Genomic DNA, 23,417 nt, shown 5'->3' with positions numbered 1-23,417 from the left:
AATCATTTTCTTCTTCACTTAAACCTCTTATTAAAACTTATTATTTGGGGGTTTAGGAAGTGGCCCCTTCTACTTCTTCATCCCCACCCTCGGGGGGTCGAGCTAGCTAGAAAGACATTTTCTCATATCAACGAATATACAAAATCAAGTACCCTTTTTTTGTTTTGTTGTTGCTTCCCAAACAGGAACATAAGGATTTTTTTTTTTTTTTTTTTTTTGGAAATGGTATATTAGTTTGTTGATAAAAAAATTAAAAAAGAAGCATAAACTTTATATGGTCAGTGGCGGAGCCAAGTGGTGGCCACACATAATATATAAAAAAAAATGATAAATAGTAGATGTTACCCTTTCAGAGGCGATATAAAAAATCACAAGGTGGATATGGTGGTTCTGACAAAAAAGTGTGACGAAGAAGAAGGGTTCTGGAGGTGGGGGTGGCGTGAGGGTGGAGGAAATGAAGAAGAAGAAAAAGAAGAAGGGGGTTTTGGGGGTGGGGGGGGGGGGGGCTGTGCTAATGGAGAAGAAGGGTTTGGGGGGTCGGGGTTTTGGGGGGATGGGGTGAAATGGATTATTAAAATCTAATTTTTTTTAATTATAATTTTTCATATCAGTATTAAAATATTAAAAAGTAAAAGATTTCTGATGTGGTGTTGATATGGCGCTGATGTGACGAGAGAATGCGTAACACCTCCCACTATGTGATTGGTTTTCAGTTCTTAGGGGGTAAATAATATCACTTTTTCATATATTAAGGGTATAATAGGTCACTAATAAAGTTTAAGTGTGATATCGATATTTGGGGTATAATTTAAGGGTTAATTTATGTCTTTTGCCTTATTTGAATAGTATATTTAGGCAATTAGTATTTAAACCTACCCCAAAATAAGGGACCATTTTTGTTGTCGTTTTCTCGAAAGAATTCCAATTAAAACGTGGCCACTTGGCCAGCTTGTTTTTATATAGAGGGAAAGAGAAAATATCCATTACCTCTTTTAATAAATTTATTTATTTGAAATGTTTACCAATAAATTTGAAATAAAGTTGAAAAATGAAATTTAGAAATTGAAGTTGTGTTTCCATATAAATACAATTTGTACGAATGTTGAATTTTTGTGTGTGATTTGGAGTGAGAAATGTGAAAATAGTTATTTGAAATTTTTCGTATTCCCAAAACTTTGTCTCAATTTATGTGATATAGTTCGAATTTTGAGAGTCAAACTTTTTTATTTTGACTGTGAATTTAGACATACAATTTTTAAGTTTTTTGAAAAATAATTTACATTTTAAAAACTACATAAAAGTATTATCAATCATAATAATTAACAATTATAAATATTTAAAGGGCATATGAACAAAATCACAATCAAATTTTTTATTGTTTGACTCTCGAAATTCAAATTGTATCACATAAATTGAGGCGGGGGAGTAGTGATAATTTTATATCCAAACATGATTCCTTAAAAAAAATGAATATTATCCATGGCCAAACGGGCCCTACAAAGATACAAACAACGTACACTGAACAACAAAAAGATTTTAGAGCCAATAATAATCGCCATAGTTTTTGTCAATAAAACTGAAAGCAACAGTATATGAAGATGACTCTGTTAATATTCTTACAACAAAATTGAAGCAAATATGCAGTAACTTATTGAAAAAGATTCAAATTATTCTTTCAGTTTCCAAAAAAGAAGCAGAAGTATTCAACCAGAATAAGTAACTTTTTTCTCCAGGTAACTTAGATTAATCACTTTTTTTTTTTTCCTATTGTTTTTCCTTATTTTTTGTGAATTTTTTGCTGAAATTATGCAGTGAGTTATAGCTGAGTAACTTGTTTTTTATTTGTGAAAGTGGATGGATCTACATTATGAGAACCTATGTTTCTTGGACCCGTAAAAAATGTTGTCGCACATGTGTCGGATCCTTAAAAAAAAAAAAAAAAAAAAAAGCATAACTTTTGGAGAATACAAACACACACCTGACAGTATTTTTGAAGAGTTCGAGTAACATAAGTGAGAAATGCTCTTGAATAAACTATCTATATGTAACTTATTTCTTCCAATCTACCTATGACTTGGTGGATAGAGTGGAGGATGTAGGATAAAGATTAGCTCAGCCCTTGTATATGTGTTAAAACGTTCACTAAATAAGTATATCTAATAGATTTTAAACCCAAAAATCAAATAAGCTGTGGTAGAATTTCGAATTTGAACCCAACAACAACAACAACATACCCAGTGTAATCTTACAAGTGGGGTCTGGGGAAGATAGAGTGTACGTAGACCTTATCTCTACCTTTGAATCCATAATGTTCAAATGCTAAATCCTCCTCTAGCAGAGTTGCCCGGTACAAATACTGGTGAAAGTTAGCGAGTGCCTAATGAAATAGTCGATGTGCATATACGTATAACCAAACACCATTTTTACCAAAGAAAATAATTTATTTTCTTAAAAGGTGTGTGTATAATATATAATTCTAGCCACCTGAACCCATTTAGTACTCATAGATTGTAAACTTTTGAAGGTTGTATGCCTTTTATTGATATTAAACTCAATGGTAGCTTGTTCAGTTGCTTGGTGGATTCAATTTCTGCTCAAGGGTGTCCAATGTAGTGATGGTTCTTCTTTAATTCTAAATAGGAGGTAATTTGGTTCTTAAATGTTACTTTTTCCTATTTGAATTTAATTTAGTGGTTTAGTTCTATCTTTATTTGTTTCTTTCGATTACTCATCATGAAAGCCGGGGGAGGATTTACCATTTACCATAAGGGTTCGGTAGAACCCACTAGCTTCGGTTCATTCTTAAAAAAAATCATTCTTATTTGTGCAAATTATTAGTTTAGAACCTAATAACTTTAAAGGACTAGAATCCAGAACCTATAAGCTTCAAATCCTGAATCCGCTTTTGATGATAGTCTCAATGGCGAATTTAGGGGGTAAAAATGGGTCACGTGAACACATGGTCACCCGACTAAAGTCGGTATATTATGTGTATAATTCTTAAAATATATCTAATATTACCTTTTGGAACACATGCTACAAAAGGCTTGGTAGTGCACTTGGTTGAAAGCTAAGTTATTTACCTAGAGGTTCAAGGATCAATCCCACTTGAAGCATTTTTTTCCCTCCTTTCTTTAGTAGTGAACTCATCTTTTAGAAATCCTAGATTCGCCTCTGGATAGTCATAGTCTGACCTGGAACTAGTTAGATAAAATCTGGAGTTCTTTGAGTATTAGTTAGACTTTATTGACTCTCTAGCAAGAAGAAGCATGTGACTGCATAACTAGATGTTGACTTTTCAGATTTGAGATTATGATCAATATTGACATCGAGTTGACCTGACTCTACCTCTATATCCTGGAATTAGTTGATAAGGATGTAATACGCAGGAAGATCCGAACAGATAAATTATGCTGGAAACTATTTGCAATCGGGAGCATTGATGATGATCTCGTACATAATATTATCATGGGCTTCATGATACCAATATAAGTTACATTATAGTTGTGTGGTCTCATGTACTGAAAACCGTAGGTTTTGCTGAAGTAGTATGCCTACAAGTTCATAGCATCTAGTATTCTAGTTTCTTCACACTTCTAAAAACTAAATTGTCTTTAATTGGCGAAGAAGGTGCAATTATAGTATATGAAGAATGTGAGAAGATTGTCTTATAATTATTATTTTACAATCTTGTTAGTTTTCTTTTGGCTTGAAATTTGAGCTTCTCTGCCAAAAAACCAACTCCTTTAGTGTATTAGTTGGGATTAGTTAACTTAGAGGGCTTCAACATTCTTATCCTTGATTTTCTCAGGGTTTGTAGAGGCACTTGATTCTGCTTGAAATGACGGGCATTAACATAAAGCAGCCCTTATTAGATCAGCTGCCTAAAACCCTTCAAAATGTTGACCAAAGGAGAAGAAGACTTCGCCGGCATAAAAGTGCTCCTATGGCCGAATTTGTTCCTGGAGAAATGAATGACACAAAGGACGACCAATCCCTCCCACATTACGAGACAATATTGGATAAACTCCATCCTAGTTTTAGGAAAGTCATTCTTTACTTGGTTATATATGTGACTATTGGTACCACGTGCTTTTACTTTGTTCGGGACCAAATCAGGGGAAAGAAAGTAAATGGGGTACTCGATTCTGTTTACTTTTGTGTTGTGACAATGACAACTGTTGGATACGGGGACCTCTGGCCTAACAGTGCAACTACTAAATTGCTTGCCTGTTTCTTTGTTTTCTCTGGGATGGCATTTGCTGGAATGGTTCTAAGCAAAGGAGCAGACTATTTGGTGGAGAAACAGGAAACTGTATTATTCAAAGCAATGCATATGCGTGATAAAGCCAGTCCGAGTGAAATTCTAGAGGAAATCGAAACCAACAGAGTAAGGTACAAGTGCATCGTAACAACGGCCTCTCTCGTGGTGCTAATAGTTGTTGGAACGGTTTTCCTTGTCAAGGTAGAAAAGTTAAGTACCATTGATGCGTTTTATTGCGTCTGTTCTACCATCACAACACTAGGATATGGAGAAAAAAGCTTCTCAACTGAAGCAGGGCGTATTTTTGCTATATTCTGGATTTTGACCAGCACCGTATGTGTGGCTCAGTTCTTCCTTTATGTTGCTGAATTTAACACGCAAAGTAGGCAGAAGGAGCTGGTGAAATTGGTTCTTACAAGAAGGATGACAAATGTGGACTTGGAAGAAGCTGATCTTGATAATGATGGGGTTGTAGGGTAAGTCATACTACAAAAATTCAAAGACCGTTTCCAATAATTAACTCGTCGAATCTTTCAAACAAGTACTCCCTCTGTCCCAATTTATGTGAGACTTTTTCCTTTTTAGTCAGTCCCAGAAAGAAAGACATCTTTCCATATTTGGTAACAATTTAACTTCAAACTTCTCCTTTGCCCTTAATGAAATGATTTATAGCCACATAAATTTTTATGAATTATTTGAGACCATGAGTTTTAAAAGTCTTCCTTTTTCTCTTAACCTAGTCAAACACCTTTACATAAATTGGGACGGAGAGAGTACTTCTCTTTTATTCTAGTCAGTTGTATTTCTAGTTCGAGTTATTCTAATTTTTCTTCACTTTTCATATGCAAAGGGCTGCTGAATTTGTGGTTTATAAACTTAAGGAGATGGGGAAGATCAACCAAGAAGACGTATCACTTTTGTTAGACGAGTTTGAAAGTCTTGATGTCGATCAGTCCGGAACTTTGTCAACCACAGATTTGACACTTGCCCAATCATCTTGAAGGGGAAGGTGATCGCGATACTACCTTATATTCCATATTCCTATTTGCATGAGCTTCTGTGAGTTTTTCTGGGACCAGCATGTTCTTTACTACACTTGAAGAGTCTGTATTTGAATCCGGAACGCTATTTCCTTGTGACCTTGTACAAGTATTGCTGTCATTTCCGCCTATTTTAGCACACGAGTGATTTTCACTCTGTCCACTTCATAAAATGCACCATGTACATGCAGTGTTAATTAAAATAAAGAGCACAGTTATTTTGGCTTTGCTGGTGGAGTGGTGGGCTAGTGTTTCTCCTGAAAGTTTGTTACAGAAACCGCAAGCGCCTTTTTCTGGTGGAACTTGTAAACCACTGAGCCATTTGATGCTCAATATACAAGTGATGTAGATATACCAATTTGAGATATGTTGTAGCATATTCCTTCATATGCAGAAGTGAACATATATATGAACTACTCTGGATCAGATTTCTGAAATATATGTGTGCGTTGTGATATGACAGGTGTGACGTGATAAAATGGTGGATGTAGCTCTTCGGCTGAACCTAGTATTTCTTGTGCGGTGTATAAGTATATATGTGAAGATCAATCAAAATTTATCAAAATTTGTAGTTAAAGATCGCATCAATCAAGTTTAAATTCTGAATCTGTCTCTTAAAATGCCTCGTGCAGGATAAAAACTTCAAGCATTGCAAATTTGAAGTATGAAAGATATTGGGAAGAAAAAGTTTAATGGCCATTGGCTAGTAATTTTTCTACATCATCTTAGGAGTGAAGAGGAAAATGGAAGAGAGTAAAGTGCTAATAATGGGATTGGAACACGTTAAGAAAAAATCGAATCGTTTGATTAAGCAAAAGAAAAATGTATTAGTCAAAATTAATTCTTTCAAGATGTAAATATACTGGATAAGTAAAAAGGAAACGGTGGAGTATTTCTATAACCATAAAAGTACGTCACTAATGATAAAATGAGAAGTGGCAATTACTTTTGAAGTAGATTGAAAAAGATTTTTGAAACTTACGTGTCTGAAACTATACACTATGTATTAATTCATGATACGAAGTCTAGAATGAAGAAAGGCCTTCGAAACTTGTGTTCTAAAACGAAAATAGACATTTGTACGATTTTAAATATCTTATTAAGTATAAAACAATTTTTTAATTATTTTTTTTTAAATAAAAAAATATGACATTATTTTGTAAACAAGAAAAAAATGCAACTCCCTCCGTCCCATTTTATATGAGCGTGTTTGACTGGGTACAAAGTTTAAGAAATAAAGGAAAATTTTGAAACTTGTGGTCTAAAATAAATCATAGAAGTTTGTGTTACTAGAAATCATTTCACTAAGAGTAAAAAGGTAAATTTAAAGTTAATTGTTATTCCCTCCATCCCAATTTATGTGGCACAATTTAACTTGATACAAATTTTTTTAAAAAAAGAGGAATTTTGAAGTTTGTAGTCTAAAATAATTATTTGTGGTCCAAAATAAGTCTTAGATATTTGTGTGATGGTAAATATATCATGTTAAATTGTTTCTAAAAATAAAAATGCGACATCCATTTCAAAAACAAATTCACTTTTTTTGGAATATTTGATGTTGGAGTTGTGTTTGGCCATATTATTTGAAAATAATATTTTGTTGTTGAAATGTACTTTTTTAACAAGGTTTGATTGTGAAAAAAGTGTAAAACAAGTTTTGGTTGTTTTTCAAATTCCAATTTGAAATTTTCATTGCCAAACACTGATTTTTGAAAAAAGTGAAAAAATACTCAAAAAAAAAAAGTAAATAATTCCTATGGCCAAACGGGTACTTAAATATAGATAAAGTACCATTCCTTTTAGAACCAACTAAAAAAAGGAAAGTGTATTAACAAAGTTTGGACAGAGAAAGTACATAAATAAGCACGGAAGGAGTAATAAAATCCGGAACAGAAAGTAAAAATTGACACACTGCTGTCGCTGTCTGAGAGAAAACAAACGAAATAAGAGATTCACTTCACTGCACTCTCAGAAACACTGCACTCTCAGAAACTTAGTTCTCAAAGTTCATGTAAGTACCTTTAATTCTTATTAATTACATGCAAATTTAGCTTAAAAAACTTACATTCTAGCTATTTGGGGTTAACTCCTTTAATGCACATAGCTATTCTAAGTTGACAGCCAGTTTAAAAATAGTAAATAATGTAGAGACTATGACAGAAGCTGACCTTAACTTGTTCTTGATTTGTGAACTAGGGTGGATCTAGATCTACATTATGAGGTATGCTTTTGAACAGAAGCGAATCTAGGATTTCTAGTCCGTGGTTGCAATCTAGGATTTCTAGTCCATGGTTGCACTAAAAATGTATTAAGTGGGAATTGATAAATAACTCAATCGTCAACCAAGTTAGTCTTCTTGAAGCATGTGTGATATCAGTTAATATTGTACCAATTTTAGAAAGTATGTACATAAAATATCTAGTTTTGCAGAGAGATTATGGATTCACGTGCACTATAATCTACCATATAAATTCGTCCCTGCTTTTGAATCGAACCATCTATATAATATTTGAATCTTTTTTCAAGAATGATGTGTGTATAATATATAATTCTACTCACTCTGAACCTATTAATCTAGATTGTGAAATTGAAGGTTGTATGCCTTTTTTGTTACCATTATAAAAAATTAAAAAAAAAAGGTTGTATGCCTTTTATTGACATTATACTCAACGGTAGCTTTCTTGTGGATTTGATTTCTACTTCAGTGGTGGATGCAGCACTTTGACTGCAGGTTCATCTAAACCTAGTTTTTATTATGGGGAATATAAATATATATGTGAAAAAACTCACTAAAATTTCAACAAATATTAAATCCAGAACCCATAACTTTAGAATTACACTAAGAATTTAAAGGTCGAACCCATCAAGTTAAAATCCTCGATTCACCAATGTTCTTACACTGAAGTAATTTGGTTCTTATACACCTTACTGGTTCCTATTTGAAGGGTTGTACTTCAATTTTATGTTGTTTTTAACTTTACTGTTGTTTTCTCCGTACCATTTCCGCCATCATGAAAGCCTGATCTGAAACTAGCTAGATGAGGAAAATCTGAAGTTCTTTTAGTATTAGTTAGAGACTTTGTTGACTCACTAATCTCTAGCAAGAAGAAGCATGTGACTGTCTAGCAAGCAGTTAACTCTTTAGATTTGAGATTATGATCAATATTGGCATCGACTGGACCGTATTATACCTCTATATCCTAGAATTAGAAGATAAGGAGGCATGCAACCTGCCTAGTTTTTAAGGTAATGCATAGGAAGATGATGCTGGAAACTATTTGCTAGCCAGAGCATGGATGATGATCTCGTACATAATATTATCATAGGCTTCATGATGCCAACATAGATTGCATTATAGTTGTGTGGTATTATGTACTGAAAACCGTAGCCTTTCCAGAAATAGTATGCCTCCAAGCCCCTTACAGTTTTATGCATATATATCAAATCAATTCAGTATTCCAGTCCCTTCACATTTTAAAAACTAAATTGTCTTAAAATTGGCGATGAAGGTGCAATTTTAGTGTTTGAAGAATGTGAGAAGATTGTCTTATTATTACTCCGTCTGTTCACTTTTACTTGTTCACTTTAGCATATCAAGAGAAAAACAATCTTTTTTTTTCCTGTTTTGCCCTTAACATTAACTACTCATTCCCAAATCTTTTCCCAAGTCCATTGAGACTATACAACGATTAATGATGGATATTATGGTAAAGTATGCATTTCATTTATTATTTCTTAAAAGGGGTGCAAAGTCCATTGTGGACAAGTAAAAATGAACGGAGGGGGCATTATTTTACAATCTTGTTAGTTTTCTTTTGGCTTAAAATTTGAGCTTCTCTTCCACCAAAAAAAAAAAAAAAAACACACACACACACACAAAAACAGATGCATTAGTGTATTCGTTCGGAGAAGTGAACTTAGAGGTCTTCGACATTCTTATCCTTGATTTCTCTCAGGGTCTGTAGAGGCACTTGATTTTGTTTGGAATGGCGGGTGGCAACAGAATGCAGCCCGTGCTGCCTAAAACCCTTAAAAATGTTGATCCAAGGAGAAGAAGACTTCGCCGACATAAGAGTGCTCCTATGGCGGAATTTGTTCCTGGAGAAATGAATGACACAAAGGACAACCAATCACTCCCACGTTACGAATCAATATTGGATAAACTACATCCGAGTTTTAGGAGAGTCATTCTTTACTTGGTTATATATGTGACTATTGGTACCACATGCTTTTACTTTGTTCAGAACCAGATCAAGGGAAAGAAAGTAAATGGGGTACTTGATTCTGTTTACTTTTGTGTTGTGACAATGACCACTGTCGGATACGGAGACCTCGTGCCTGACAGTGCAACTGCTAAACTGCTTGCTTCTTTCTTTGTTTTCTCCGGAATGGCATTTGGCGGAATGGTTCTTAGCAAAGGAGCAGACTATTTAGTGGAGAAACAGGAAAAACTATTAATTAAAGCAATGCATATGCGTGATAAAGCTGGTCCGAGTGAAATTCTAGAGGAAATCAAAACAAACAAAGTAAGGGACAAGTGCATCGTCATAACGGCCTCTCTCGTGGTGCTAATAGTTGTTGGAACGGTGTTCCTTGCCAAGGTAGAAAAGTTAAGTACTATTGATGCGTTTTATTGTGTCTGTTCTACCATCACGACGCTAGGATATGGAGACAAAAGCTTCTCATCTAAAGTGGGGCGTGTTTTTGCTATATTCTGGATTTTGACTGGCACCATATGTGTGGCTCAGTTCTTCCTTTATGTTGCTGAATTAAACACAGAAAGGAGACAGAAGGAGCTGGTGAAATGGGTTCTTACAAGAAGGATGACAAATGTGGACTTGGAAGAAGCTGATCTTGATAATGATGGGGTTGTAGGGTAAGTTTTACTACAAAAATTCAAAGCCTGTTACCAACAATTAACTCGCCGAATCTGTTAAACATGTACTCCCTCTGTCCCAATTTATGTGACACTTATTCCTTTTTAGTCAGTTAAAAAAGAATGACATCTTTCCATATTTACTAACAATTTAACTTCAAACTTCCCATGTTGCTTTTAATGAAATGATTTATAGCCACATAAATGTCTATGACTTATTTGAGACCACGAGTTTTAAAAGTCTTTTTTTCCTCTTAAACTCCGTGCTAAATCAAACATCTTCACATAAATTGGGAGAGAGGGAGTATAAAACTTCAAAGCGCATTACCAATAATTAGCCTGTGGAATCTGGCAAACAGTACTTATTTCTCTTTTATTCAACTCCGGTTGCATTTCTAGTTCAAGTTGTTCTAATTTCTCTTCACTTTTCATATGCAAAGGGCTGCTGAATTTGTGGTTTATAAACTTAAGGAGATGGGGAAGATCAACCAAGACGACATATCACTTTTGTTGGACGAGTTTGAAAGTCTTGATATCGATCAATCTGGAACTTTGTCAACGGCAGATTTGACACTTGCCCAATCATCTTGAATTGGAATGCGATTTCAGTCCATGTTCAGCTACGGTGTTACCCTGTTTCCACGAGCTTTTGTGAGTCTTTCTTGGACCAGTATGTTCTTTACCACACCTGCAGAGCCGCATTGAGTCTGGAACGCTATTTCCTCGTATCTTGAGTGTTTTTGTACAAGTAATTAGTCATTTCCATCGTAATTTAGCACCCGAGCGATTATCACACTATCCAGTTCATAGAATGCACTATATACATGCAGCGTAAAAGTACAGTTATCGTGGCTTTGCTGGTGGGCTACTTGGTAATTGTAATCTGATTTGAGCTTCTCCTGAATGTTTACAAAAACCGTGAAGCGCCTTTTTTTGGTGGAACTTGTAAGCCGCTGAGCCATTTGATGTTTCAATATACGAGTGATGTAGATTCACCGATTTGAGGTGTGTAATAGCATTCCGTCATCTGCAGAAAGGAACTTATATACATGAACTACTCTGGATTAGATTTCTGAAATATGTGTGGTTTTGTGATATGACAGGTGCGACGTGATAAATGCCGGATGCAGCCGAACCCAGTATTTTTTATGCAGAATGTATATATATGTGCGTGTGTGTGTGTGTTTGTGAAAATCAAAATTCAGATTAAAAGTCTCTTTAACGTCAGAATGTCAATTGCAGTGTGATGGGCAACTGATACAATTGGTATTGGTGGTTGACACAAGGATAAATACTTCATGCATTGCAAATTTGGAGTGAAAGATATTGGGATGAAATAAGCTAAATGGCCATTGGTTAGTAATTTTTCTAAAACATCTTTGGATTGATGAGGAAAATGGAAGAAAGTGAAGTGCAAAATATATATTAGTCGAAATTAATTCTTTCCTAGGAGGGGTGCAAGATTGTGATAAATAAAAATGAAAGGATGGTGTATTGCTATAACCTTATGTCACTAATGATAAAAAAAGAAATTTAAAGTTAATTGTGTAACAGTGTAAAAAGGAGGTCGTCAACTTATTTTGAATGAGAATGGAATGTTTACGTGTCTGAAACTACACCCTCGGTATTAGTCTATGTGACTATATTTGACCGAACACAAAGTCTAGGAATGAACGAAAAATTCTTGAAACTTGTATCTAAATCAAGAAAATAAACATTTGTGTGATTTTAAATATTTTATTAAATATAAAATAAAAGAATTAAAATAACTTATTTTTAAATAAAAAAGTACGACATTATTTTGGAACAAACTTAAAAAGAAATATGTTGCATAAATAAGTACGGAAGGAGTAGAGTTCTTTTGGCTAAGCTTATAAGTTGACCAAACTAGTTTTTAAATAATTTTTAACTTATTTACGCATTTGATAAACACCACAATGCTTATAAGTCTAGAAGATTATGGGGCATAAGTTGCATTTCAAAAATGCGGTTTATAAGCTAGCATTTCAGAAGTGCTATTTAAGCTAAATTCATCTTTCAAACTATCGTTACCTCTTTTAACTAGAGACAAATTCAACATTTTATTTATATTGATTCATAAGGTTCTTAACATTGAACCATATTATATTTTTAAAAGTTATGAGTTTATATTTATTATTCCTAGTTATTATAATTTTCATGAATTTTTACACGTAAATTTATGTTTTGCATAAAAAATATTGAATTTACATGACCTGTAACTTAAAGCTGCATTCACCCCTACAGTTAATAACTTAGAACACATGCCAAACACATTTCATTAATAATTCAAATTACATATTTGGGGTTGGGGGAAGTCAATATAAAGTATCAAAGTATTTAAATAGTACTATATTTAAGCAATTATTTCAAACCTATCCCACCGCAATATAAGGAACGTTTTCTCGAAAGAATTCCAATTAAAACGTGGCCACTTGCCGACTTGTTTCTCTATAGAAAATTTCCATTACCTCTTTGATAAATTTATTTACTCCCTTCCTCCCACATTATTATTAAAAATATATATCTCAAATTATTTATTTATTTATAAAATTAAAATAAAATTAATTAAATTTTTCTCATTTTACCTTTAACATTAATTATTTTTTTAAGTAATCAATATTGATTAGAGTGTTATTAATTGGAAAGAGATAAGAATAATGTAGTAAAAATACTCTTCTTATTTATAATTTCTTAATAAAAGTATAAAATAAAAAGTGGCCAAGTAAATAGAGACGGAGGAAGTATTTATTTGAAATGGTTTTTACCTGTAAATTTGGAGGATATATTCTGCATTGAACAAAATATTACTCCAACTGTCCAATGCGTATGATATAGTTTAATTGGATACAAAATTTAAGAAACAAAAGAATACTTTTGAATCTTTTAATTTAAAATAAATTAAAAATATTTATATGATTACAAATCATTTAAATTTAATTTTATCGAATAAAAAAATGTATTAATTTTTTTTTAGGCATTAAAGAGTATCGCACTAAATTAAGAGCCAAAAATGATCACCAAAATTTTGTCAACAAAGCTGAAAGCAACAGCAAATGACTCTGTAATATTCTTACAACAAAGTTGAAGAACAGATACGCATGGAATCAAATATACAGTAACTTATTGAAGAAGATTCAAATTTATTCTTTCAATTAGTAACTTTTTTCTGCAGGTAATTCATATTATTCACTTTTTTTTTTTTGTTTAGATCTATAATCTGGAGCATATGTTCTGATTTTGTTTAAAGGGTGTGTGTAAAATATATAATTCTAGCCACTCTAAACCTATTTAGTAGTATTCATAGATTGTAAAATTTTGAAGGTTCTATGCCTTTTATTGATATTAAAATCAAAGGTAGCTTGCTCAGTTGCTTGGTGGATTCAATTTCCACTCAAGGGTGTCCAATATAGTAATGGCTCTTGTTTAATTCTAAATAGGAGATAATTTGGTTCTTACATGTTACTTTTTCCTATTTGAATTCAATTTAGGGGTTTAGTTCTATATTTATTTGTTTCTTGTGATTACTCATCATGAAAGCCGGGGCCGGATTTACCGTTTACCATAAGGGATTGGCAGAACGCACTAGCTTCGGCTCATTCTTAGAAAAAATCATTCTTATTTGTGCAAATTATTAGTTTAGAACCTAATAACTTCAAAGGACTAGAATCCAGAACCTTTAAGCTTCAAATCCTGGATCCGCTTTTGATGATAGTCTGACCTGGAACTAGCTAGATGAGGAAAATCTGGAGTTCTTTGAGTATTAGTTAGACTTTATTGATTCTCTAGCAAGAAGAAGCATGTGACTGCATAACTAGCTGTTGACATTTCAGATTTAAGATTATGATCAATATTGACATCGAGTTGACCAGACTCTACCTCTATATCCTAGAATTAGTTGATAAGGATGTAATACGTAGGAAGATCCGAACTGATAAATTATGCCGGAAACTATTTGCTATCTGGAGCATTGATGATGATCTCGTACAAAATATTATCATAGGCTTCATGATACCAACATAAGTTACATTATAGTTGTGTGGTATCATGTACTGAAACCGTAAGTTTTGCTGAAGTAGTATGCCTACAAATTCATAACAATTTTATGCATGTATATCAGGTCCATCTAGGATTCTAGTTTCTTCACACTTCTAAAAACTAAATTGTCTTTAATTGGCGAAGAAGGTGCAATTATAGTGTATGAAGAATGTGAGAAGATTGTCTTATAATTATTATTTTACAATCTTGTTAGTTTTCTTTTGGCTTGAAATTTGAGCCTCTCTGCAAAAAACCAACTCCGTTAGTGTATTAGTTGGGATTAGTGAACTTAGAGGGCTTCAACATTCTTATCCTTGATTTTCTCAGGGTTTGTAGAGGCACTTGATTCTGCTTGAAATGGCGGGCAGCAACATAAAGCAGCCCTTAATAGATCGGCTGCCTAAAACCCTTCAAAATGTTGATCCAAGGAGAAGAAGACTTCGCCGACATAAAAGTGCTCCTATGGCAGAATTTGTTCCAGGAGAAATGAATGACACAAAGGACGACCGATCCCTCCCACGTTACGAGACAATATTGGATAAACTCCATCCTAGTTTTAGGAAAGTCATTCTTTACTTGGTTATATATGTGACTATTGGTACCACGTGCTTTTACTTTGTTCAGGACCAAATCGGGGGAAAGAAAGTAAACGGGGTACTCGATTCTGTTTACTTCTGTGTTGTGACAATGACCACTGTTGGATACGGAGACCTCGTGCCTGACAGCGCAACTACTAAACTGCTTGCTTCTTTCTTTGTTTTCTCTGGGATGGCATTTGTTGGAATGGTTCTAAGCAAAGGAGCAGACTATTTAGTGGAGAAACAGGAAACATTATTAATCAAAGCAATGCATATGCGTGATAAAGCCGGTCCGAGTGAAATTCTAGAGGAACTCGAAACCAACAAAGTAAGGTACAAGTGCATTGTTATAACGGCCTCTCTTGTGGTGCTAATGGTTGTTGGAACGGTGTTTCTTGCGAAGGTAGAAAAGTTAAGTACCATTGATGCGTTTTATTGTGTCTGTTCTACCATCACAACGCTAGGATATGGAGACAAAAGCTTCTCAACTGAAGCGGGGCGTATTTTTGCTATATTCTGGATTTTGACCAGCACCGTATGTGTGGCTCAGTTCTTCCTTTATGTTGCTGAATTTAACTCGGAAAGGAGACAGAGGGAGCTGGTGAAATGGGTTCTTACAAGAAGGATGACAAATGTGGACTTGGAAGAAGCTGATCTTGATAATGATGGGGTTGTAGGGTAAGTTATACTACTAAAATTCAAAGCCCATTACCAATAATTAACTCGTCGAATCTGTCAAACAAGTACTCCCTCTGTCCCAATTTATGTGATACTTTTTCCTTTTTTGTCAGTCCCAAAAAGAATTGACATCTGTCCATATTTACTTATTTAGTAACTATTTAACTTCAAACTTCCCATTTTGTCCTTAATGAAATGATTTATAGCCACATCAATTTCTATGACTTATTTGAGACCGTGAGTTTTAAAAGTATTCCTTTTTCTCTTAAACTCCGTGCCCAGTCAAACACCTTCACATAAATTGGGACGGAGAGAGTACTTATTTCTCTTTTATTCTACTCAGTTGTATTTCTAGCTCGAGTTATTCTAATTTTTCTTCACTGTTCATATGCAAAGGGCTGCTGAATTTGTGGTTTATAAACTTAAGGAGATGGGGAAGATCAACCAAGAAGACGTATCACTTTTGTTAGACGAGTTTGAAAGTCTTGATGTCGATCAGTCTGGTACTTTGTCAAACACAGATTTGTCACTTGCTCAATCATCTTGAAGGGGAAGGTGATCGTGATACTACCTTATATTCCATATCCCTATTTCCATGAGCTTCTGTGAGTTTTTCTGGGGCCAGCATGTTCTTTACTACACTTGAAGTGTCTGCATTTGAGTCCGGAACGCTATTTCCTTGTGTCATTGAGTGTGATCGCTATTGCAGTCATTTCCGCCTAATTTAGCACACGAGTCATTTTCACTCTGTCCACTTCATAAAATGGACCATCCACATGCAGTGGTAATAAAAGTAAAAAGTATAGTTATTGTGGCTTTGCTGGTGGAGTGGTGGACTAGTGCTTTCTCTTGAAAGTTTGTTACAGAAACTGCGAGCGCCTTTTTCTGGTGGAACTGGTAATTAAACCACTGAGCCATTTGATGTTCAATATACAAGTGCTGTTGATTTACCAATTTGAGATACGTTGTAGCATATTCCCTCATCTGTAGAAAGGAACATATTATATGAACTACTCTGAATCAGATTTCTGAAATATATGTGTGGCTTTGTGATATGAGTTATGACTGGGGCGACGTGATAAATGGTGGATGCAGCTCTTCAGATGAACCCATTATTTTTTATGCGGAGTATAAATATGTATGTGAAGATCAATCAAAAGTTGTACTTAAAGGTCGGATCGATCAATTTTAAATTTTGGACATTCTCTTAGAACGTCACATGCAGTGTGATGGGCCACTAATACAGTTTGTATTGGTGGTTGACACAAGGATAAATACTTCAAGCATTGCATATGTGGAGTATGAAAGATATTGGGATGAAATAAGTTAAATGGCCATTGGTTAGTAATTTCTCTGAAACATCTTTGGAGCGGAGGAAAATGGAGGAGTGTGAAGTGCTTATAATAGATTGGAGCACATAAGTCAAATCTTTGGATTAAGCAAAAGAAAAATATATAAACCCTTCCCCCCGCTCCCCCGTCTCATTTTATACGATCATTTTATACGACGGTATTTGATTGAACACGAAGTTTAAGAAATAAAGGAAGACTTTTAAAACTTGTGGTTTCAAACAAACCATCGGAATATGTGTGGCTAGAAATCATCTCATTAAGGGTAAAATGGTAAATTTAAAGTTAAATTGTTATTCCCTCTCTATCAATTTATGTGGCACCATTTGATTAGGCACGAAGTTTAAGAAAGAAAGAAGATTTTTTGAAATTTTATTATCCAAAACAAGCTTTAGATAAATGTCTGGGTATAAATCATCTCATTAAGTTAAATTGTTTCTAAATATAAAAAAAGTAGCATTTCTCCTCAGTTGTATTTCTAGTTCTAGTTATTCTAATTTCTCTCCACTTTTCTTTTCATATGCAAAGGGCTGCTGAATTTGTGGTTTATAAGCTTAAGGAGATGGGGAAGATCAACCAAGAGGACATACCACTTTTGTTAGACGAGTTTGAAAGTCTTGATGTCGACCAATCTGGAACTTTGTCAACCACAGATTTGACACTACACTTGCGGAGTCGCATTTGAGTATGGAACGCTATTTCCTCGTGTCTTTGAGTGTTTTTGTGCAAGTATTGCAGCCATTTCCGTCCTAATTAAGCACCCGAGCGATTTTCACTCTATCCACTTCATAGAATGCATCATGCGGTGGCGGAATGGATTTTTTAGTGATTAGGCACAAAATATAAAAATGTAAACATACGAAGAAGCCTAAGGGGTTCAACATCTACTATATATACATAAAAAATAATTTTAACCTTGTAAAAGCAGTATTTTTTTCCGCCGAGAGGGTTCAGATGAACACCCTCGGCTCTATGTGGCTCCGCCACTGTGTACATACAGTATTAAGTAAAAAAGTAAAGTTATTGTGGCTTTGTTGGTGGAGTGGTAGGTTACTCAACTCAAAATTGTACTCTGAATTGTGGTTCTTCTGAAAATTTGCTTACAGAAATCGCGAAGCGCCTTTTTCTGGTGGAACTTGTAGTCAACTGAGCCATTTGATGTTTCAATATACAAGTGATGTAGAGGTACCAATTTGAGATATGTAGTAGCATTCCTTCATCTGCAGAAAGGAACATACATGAACTACTCTGGATTAGATTTCTAAAATATATGGGTGGTTTTGTGATATGACTACTGACTGGTGCGACATGATAAATGGCGGATGCAGCTCTTCGGCTGCGAATTTAGTACTTCTTACGCGGAGTATAAATATATATATATATGAAGATCAATCAAAATTTGTAGTTAAAGATCGAATCTATCAAGTTTACATTCTGGATCTATCTCTTAGAACGTCTCGTGCCGTGTGAAGTGTCATGAGCAACTGATACTGTTTGTGTTGGTGTGACACAAGGATAAATACTTCAAGCATTGCAAATTTGGAGTGAAAGATATTGGGATGAAATAAGCTAAATGGCCATTGGTTAGTAATTTTTCTAAAACATCTTTCGATTGAAGAGGAAAATGGAAGAGAGTGAAGTGCAAAAATATATGTTTAGTCGAAATTAATTCTTTCTTAAGAAGAGTGCAAGATGTATACTGGATAAATAAAAAGGAAAGGATGGAGTATTTGTATAACCATAAAAGTATGTCACTCACTATAAAATGAGAAATTTAAAATTACAAAGAATTGTGAAACTGATTAAAAAAAAGGAGGTTGTCAACTCACAGTTTGGGCCAACCCGAAATCCAAACTGAAAGCTAAACTTTTTAAATATTTGGTTTGGATATTTGGATTATGGATTGGACTTCGGATTTTATTTTTAAAATTTATGGAGTTCGGATTGGATATGGTTTTAGTACTACAAATTTTTGGATATCCGAAAATCCGAAATTTTTATACCTTATATCTAGCCCTACCTATATCATATGTGTCCCAGTACTAATAAGTCTAGTTTCTAAAGATCCAATAGATTAGTACCTAAGGCCCTACCCATTAAAATATTAAGTCCAATATACAATTCTCTACTAAATCAAATATAATATAGGATTTTCTTACTTCTCAAGTCTCAAAAGTCTCACGTTAGTGTCACCCACAGAGGGGTGGGCGTTGGGGCCATCGGATTGAATATGAAATTTGCGGTTTGGATATTTGATTTTCGGATTGAAGAAATTACAATCCAAATCCAATCCAAATAAATTCAGATTGGATTGGATATTTTAAGTTCGGTTTCGGATTATTCGGTTTGGATATTTCGGATTTGACTCTTGAGACTTAAGGCAAACTTATTAGGAATGAAATTCATGTGTTAGTTCCACAGAGGTAAATTTAAATCTTAATTGCTCAGTAAAAAAAGCCTTCAAGTTCAAATTAGGATTAACAAATCTAAGTCATGTCCAACATAGTAAATTCATACCAAATAAAAGCATTCTGGAAAAGTGAAAATGAACAAAATAAAATATAAGTAGTTATCTGCAAAATAACAATGAACTCTGCCGTGGTGACACTAATGTGAGACTTTTGAAACTTGAGAAGTAAGAAAACCCTATATCATATTTGATTTAGTAGAGAATTGTAAATTGGACTTAATAGTTTAATAGGAAGGGCCTTAGGTACTAATCTATTGAACCTTTAGAACTAGACGTATTAGTACTGGGCACATATGATATAGGTAGGGCTAGACATAAGGTATGAAAATTTCGGATTTTCGGATATCCAAAAATCCGTAGTACTAAATCCATATCTAATCCGAAATCCATAAATTTTAAAAGTAAAAGTCCGAAATCCTATCCATAATCCGAATATCCAAACCAAATATTGAAAAAGTTTCAGATTTCGGGTTGGCCCAAACTGTACCCACCGCTACCCAATGCAGAGTACTTTGTTATTTTTCAGATGACTACTTAGATTTTATTTTGTTCATTTCAATTTTTCTGGAATGCTTTTATTTGGTATGGATTTACTATGTTGGACATGACTTGGATTTGTTAATCCTAATTTGAACTAGAAGGCTTTTTTTTACTAAGCAGTTAAGATTTACATTTACCTCTGTGGAACTAACAAATGAATTTTGTTCCTAATAAGTTTGCCTTAAGTTTCAAGAGTCAAATTCGAAATATCCAAACCGAATAATCCGAAACCGAACTTAAAAAGTCCAATTTGATCCGAACTTATTTGGATTGTAATTTTTTCAATCCGATTACCGAATATCCAAATCGAAAATTCCATATCCAATCCGATGGCCCGAACGCCCACCCCTAAGCATGAGAAGGTTGTCCGGAAATGCACAACATACCCAGTGTGTGTCCGCTTTACCCAAAACAGATGCGCTGACCAGACTTGCGCTACACCTAGTCTCACCACCCCGAAGCATCTAGATCCACCCGATCGATGAACACTCAAACCGAACTGGCCCATCCTTTTGGGCATAGGGATGCGAGAACCAATCTGAGTAATCAACGCTTTGACCCCGTTTATTTATTATCCTTTTTTGAGAATCTTAGTCTATTTTTTTTAAAATATAGAATTTAGATATTTGTTAGAATTAATTGTTTGTTGGACCCATCGGATCAATTAACTAGAATGTTCATTTATGTGACGATATTGTCCAGTCTGAAGCGTGCACATTCATGGACCGGGGCATGTGAGAAATTTGCACGATTGCCCTTATTCGAGGGTGGTATTTAATTTTTTGTTATATCCGCATTTTCGCATATTCGGAAAATTTGAAATAATTGTGACTCGTATGTCATAAGTTAATATTGTTGATCTTAATTAACATATTTATGTTGTTCATGGAAAAATGTTGATAAAGACATCGGAGATGGCTTAGGCAAATTTGGAATTTCGAAAATTGGCTTCGAAATTACAAAACAAGAATTATAAAGGATTGGACTCAAAAAAAAATAGAAAATGAGGCCCAAACATTGAAGGGTGGCCGGCCAAGCATGGCCCAAACCCATTAAATGTCATGTGCCAACCATGTGGCTTTCCTATTAAGGGGGAAGATATATACGTGGTCATGCTCTAGAAATTTCAAGAAAATAAAACAAAGAAGAGGAAGACAAAGAGAGGAGAGAATTCGTACCACCTCCAGGAAATTCCACCCTCCAAATCTTGATCCAAAAATTATTGTTTTGTGATAATCCTATAAATTGAGGGTCCTCCACAACGTGGTGTAATTATTTCGGAAAATAAGTCGTTCGTTTTGCTTCTTCACCATTTGAGCCAAGTGAAGAAGTTGGAAGAACAAGGTATGATTCAATCCCTTTTCATATGTTATAAAGGTCTTGTTGATGTTGTAGAATATAGAAATGAGTAGATTTAGTAAAAATATGGAAGTTTGCATGATGGTTGTGGATATAGACATATGGCCGTGTGTGTGTGCATGCATGGTGTAGGTGGAGATAAGTCAATTTATTGTAGTATTTTAATTATAGTTATTGTGGACTTTACATTGGTAATGGAAGTTTAAAGATTTTGATTGAAGTTGGCAAGGTGAGAGTTGGCCGTGGCACATTAAGGAGGAGTGAGGTTGAATTAATTTGTAATATGTTGGTCGTGTTGTGGTGATCCTTGCAATATAAATGAAGGTAAAATGATGTAAGTTCGCCTTGAAATGAGATATAGAAACGTATGTCGTTTTAGTATGATTTTATGAAATTATGAAAATGAAGTGGTTAGGGTGCAAATTGTGAGTAATGTTGATGAATTTGGAAGATGGAAGTGTGTTATGAACTTATATGTTAAAGATTGGAAGAATTGAATAAGTTATGACTTTGGTGGAAAATTGACATAATTTGTATATTTTGAGTATATATTTTAGAAATGTTATGATATGTTCCCGAATGGTATTGTAATGATCTTGATGAATAATGAATGTGAAAATATTGGATTGGAGTTGGAATACGCGAAGTTGGAATGAGGGGTATAACATTATGTTGGAAAAATGACTAAATAGGTTATATTGTATCATGTTGTGGTTGTTGATGTTCTTGATGTTGTTGTTGGTTGTTGTTGGTTGTTTTGGTAATAGTTGAATCTCGGGGTGTCGTATTTATAGGGGAAGTGCCGAAATTTCGGCAAAAATACTTAACCAAAGTTGAAATGTTAACTCGGCATGAATAGTAAATCGGTAAAGATGACCATTTGCGGTATTCTTGGCGAAACGGAATTAAGATTGACAAGCGCAAGGCATATCGAAGGTATGTAAAGCCTTTCCTATCCTTCTTTGGCATGTCCGAGTGTAATAGGCTTGAGAGTGAGCCTTGGTTGCACTTCTGCGTCTCATAATCTAAGATTGAAAATAGCGTCAAATCGTTCGGAAGAAGATTGAACCCGTTTCTTCACAAATCGTCGCCAAAATGAATTATATGCACGAAACCTTCCCAATGGACTCCAAATTGTCCCAAACGCTTTTAAATGATTGTTATAAAGTCTATGATCCATAATTTATGCCCGCCGCCTCGATTCGACCCGAGGTGGGCCCATAGAATCCGAGACCTTTTATTATGATTTTAATTGATTTATTTCTATACAATGTTTAAAGAAATCTTTTGATGATTGTACCGTTATCGAACAATGAATATGATGAGTTTATGATATGTCTTGACATGAGTTATGATCCTAAAAATATGATCTGAAGTAAGCAATCGTGCCATCCCCAAAAAAAAGGGCATACATATACCTATACGAGTATCGTCCGATTCCCTTGAAATGATATGTCATTTGTATTGTTCCGTTTGCGTAAGAACGATCATTCTGAATCTTTTGTAAGCCCCATGATATATTTGCTACGTACGAATAGTCTCAAAAAACTCGATTTGACATAATCCGTCATGGCATCCGAAAGGTACGTATTATGACTAATTATGTGATTTGTCCGTCGAGTCCGGACTTATATGCATATGTTTCTCGCACTACTCGTTCGTGCAAGCTATGATATGTCTTTTCACCGAGCCGGCCAGACATGTTCTCGTGCGACTCCTTTGCACTATTCACCGAGTCCCTCGTACTTGCGGTCGGGACACGTTATTTGTATATGGCTATGATCCGATGATACGGGGATGGTGGCCGTGATGGCACATGATTATTATCCACCGAGACCCGCAAGAGAGGGCGGACACGTTATGTATACATGATGTATGATTTTGACAGATATGATTCCATATTACCGAGTCCCTTATCAAAGAACGGACACGTCATCCGCACATATGATATATGATTTCGTATGCATGATTTTATCTACCGAGTCCCTTATCAAAGGGCGGGACACGATACATATTTGCATGACATTACATGACCCGATATGCATTATGTTCACTGAGGTCTCGGACAAGGTATTATTTTTTTTTTTTATACTTCAGACTCGACCATAGCTCCGTCTGTTATATTTCTGTACTCCGTCTTTGATTACGATTATACTTGTTACCTTCTTTGCTTTACATACTCGGTACATTTTCCGTACGACCCCATT

The 23,417-nt window shown here is 34.6% G+C and overlaps 3 protein-coding genes across 10 annotated transcripts; all 3 read left to right on the top strand.

Annotated features, from left to right (window-relative positions):
• The first annotated feature begins 1,587 nt into the window (after positions 1-1,587).
• Positions 1,588-10,639, top strand: LOC132053171 (two-pore potassium channel 1-like). 5 transcript variants are annotated; one of them, XR_009414081.1, is made up of 4 exons: positions 1,588-1,733; positions 3,812-4,740; positions 5,115-5,323; positions 5,768-5,862. XR_009414081.1 is itself a non-coding variant. In XM_059445071.1 (4 exons), exons 2-3 carry the CDS (start codon positions 3,842-3,844, stop codon positions 5,263-5,265), a joined length of 1,050 nt encoding a protein of 349 aa, XP_059301054.1. In that variant the 5' UTR covers positions 1,588-1,733; positions 3,812-3,841; the 3' UTR covers positions 5,266-5,273; positions 10,621-10,639. The 5 variants fall into 5 exon arrangements, 4 of the variants coding, with proteins under 4 accessions (XP_059301054.1, XP_059301052.1, XP_059301051.1 ...); XM_059445071.1 differs by lacking the exon at positions 5,768-5,862 and adding an exon at positions 10,621-10,639 and having other exon boundaries at positions 5,115-5,273; XM_059445069.1 differs by having other exon boundaries at positions 5,115-5,273; positions 5,768-5,866.
• On the top strand, positions 1,619-16,554 carry LOC132053172 (two-pore potassium channel 1-like). Of its 2 annotated transcripts, none has more exons than XM_059445074.1 (3): positions 1,619-1,733; positions 14,564-15,492; positions 15,889-16,554. In XM_059445074.1, exons 2-3 carry the CDS (start codon positions 14,594-14,596, stop codon positions 16,037-16,039), a joined length of 1,050 nt encoding a protein of 349 aa, XP_059301057.1. In that variant the 5' UTR covers positions 1,619-1,733; positions 14,564-14,593; the 3' UTR covers positions 16,040-16,554. The 2 variants fall into 2 exon arrangements, with proteins under 2 accessions (XP_059301057.1, XP_059301056.1); XM_059445073.1 differs by lacking the exon at positions 1,619-1,733 and adding an exon at positions 13,206-13,373.
• On the top strand, positions 7,161-11,179 carry LOC132053173 (two-pore potassium channel 1-like). Of its 3 annotated transcripts, XM_059445075.1 has the most exons (4): positions 7,161-7,315; positions 7,501-7,650; positions 9,261-10,180; positions 10,621-11,179. In XM_059445075.1, exons 3-4 carry the CDS (start codon positions 9,291-9,293, stop codon positions 10,769-10,771), a joined length of 1,041 nt encoding a protein of 346 aa, XP_059301058.1. In that variant the 5' UTR covers positions 7,161-7,315; positions 7,501-7,650; positions 9,261-9,290; the 3' UTR covers positions 10,772-11,179. The 3 variants fall into 3 exon arrangements, with proteins under 3 accessions (XP_059301058.1, XP_059301059.1, XP_059301060.1); XM_059445076.1 differs by lacking the exon at positions 7,501-7,650; XM_059445077.1 differs by lacking the exons at positions 7,161-7,315; positions 7,501-7,650 and adding an exon at positions 7,980-8,035.
• Positions 16,555-23,417: the final 6,863 nt, after the last annotated feature.

This window comes from Lycium ferocissimum, chromosome 4, assembly GCF_029784015.1.
Source record: "Lycium ferocissimum isolate CSIRO_LF1 chromosome 4, AGI_CSIRO_Lferr_CH_V1, whole genome shotgun sequence".
Lineage (NCBI taxonomy): Eukaryota > Viridiplantae > Streptophyta > Magnoliopsida > Solanales > Solanaceae > Lycium > Lycium ferocissimum.
This window is presented reverse-complemented; position numbering and strand designations above follow the sequence as displayed.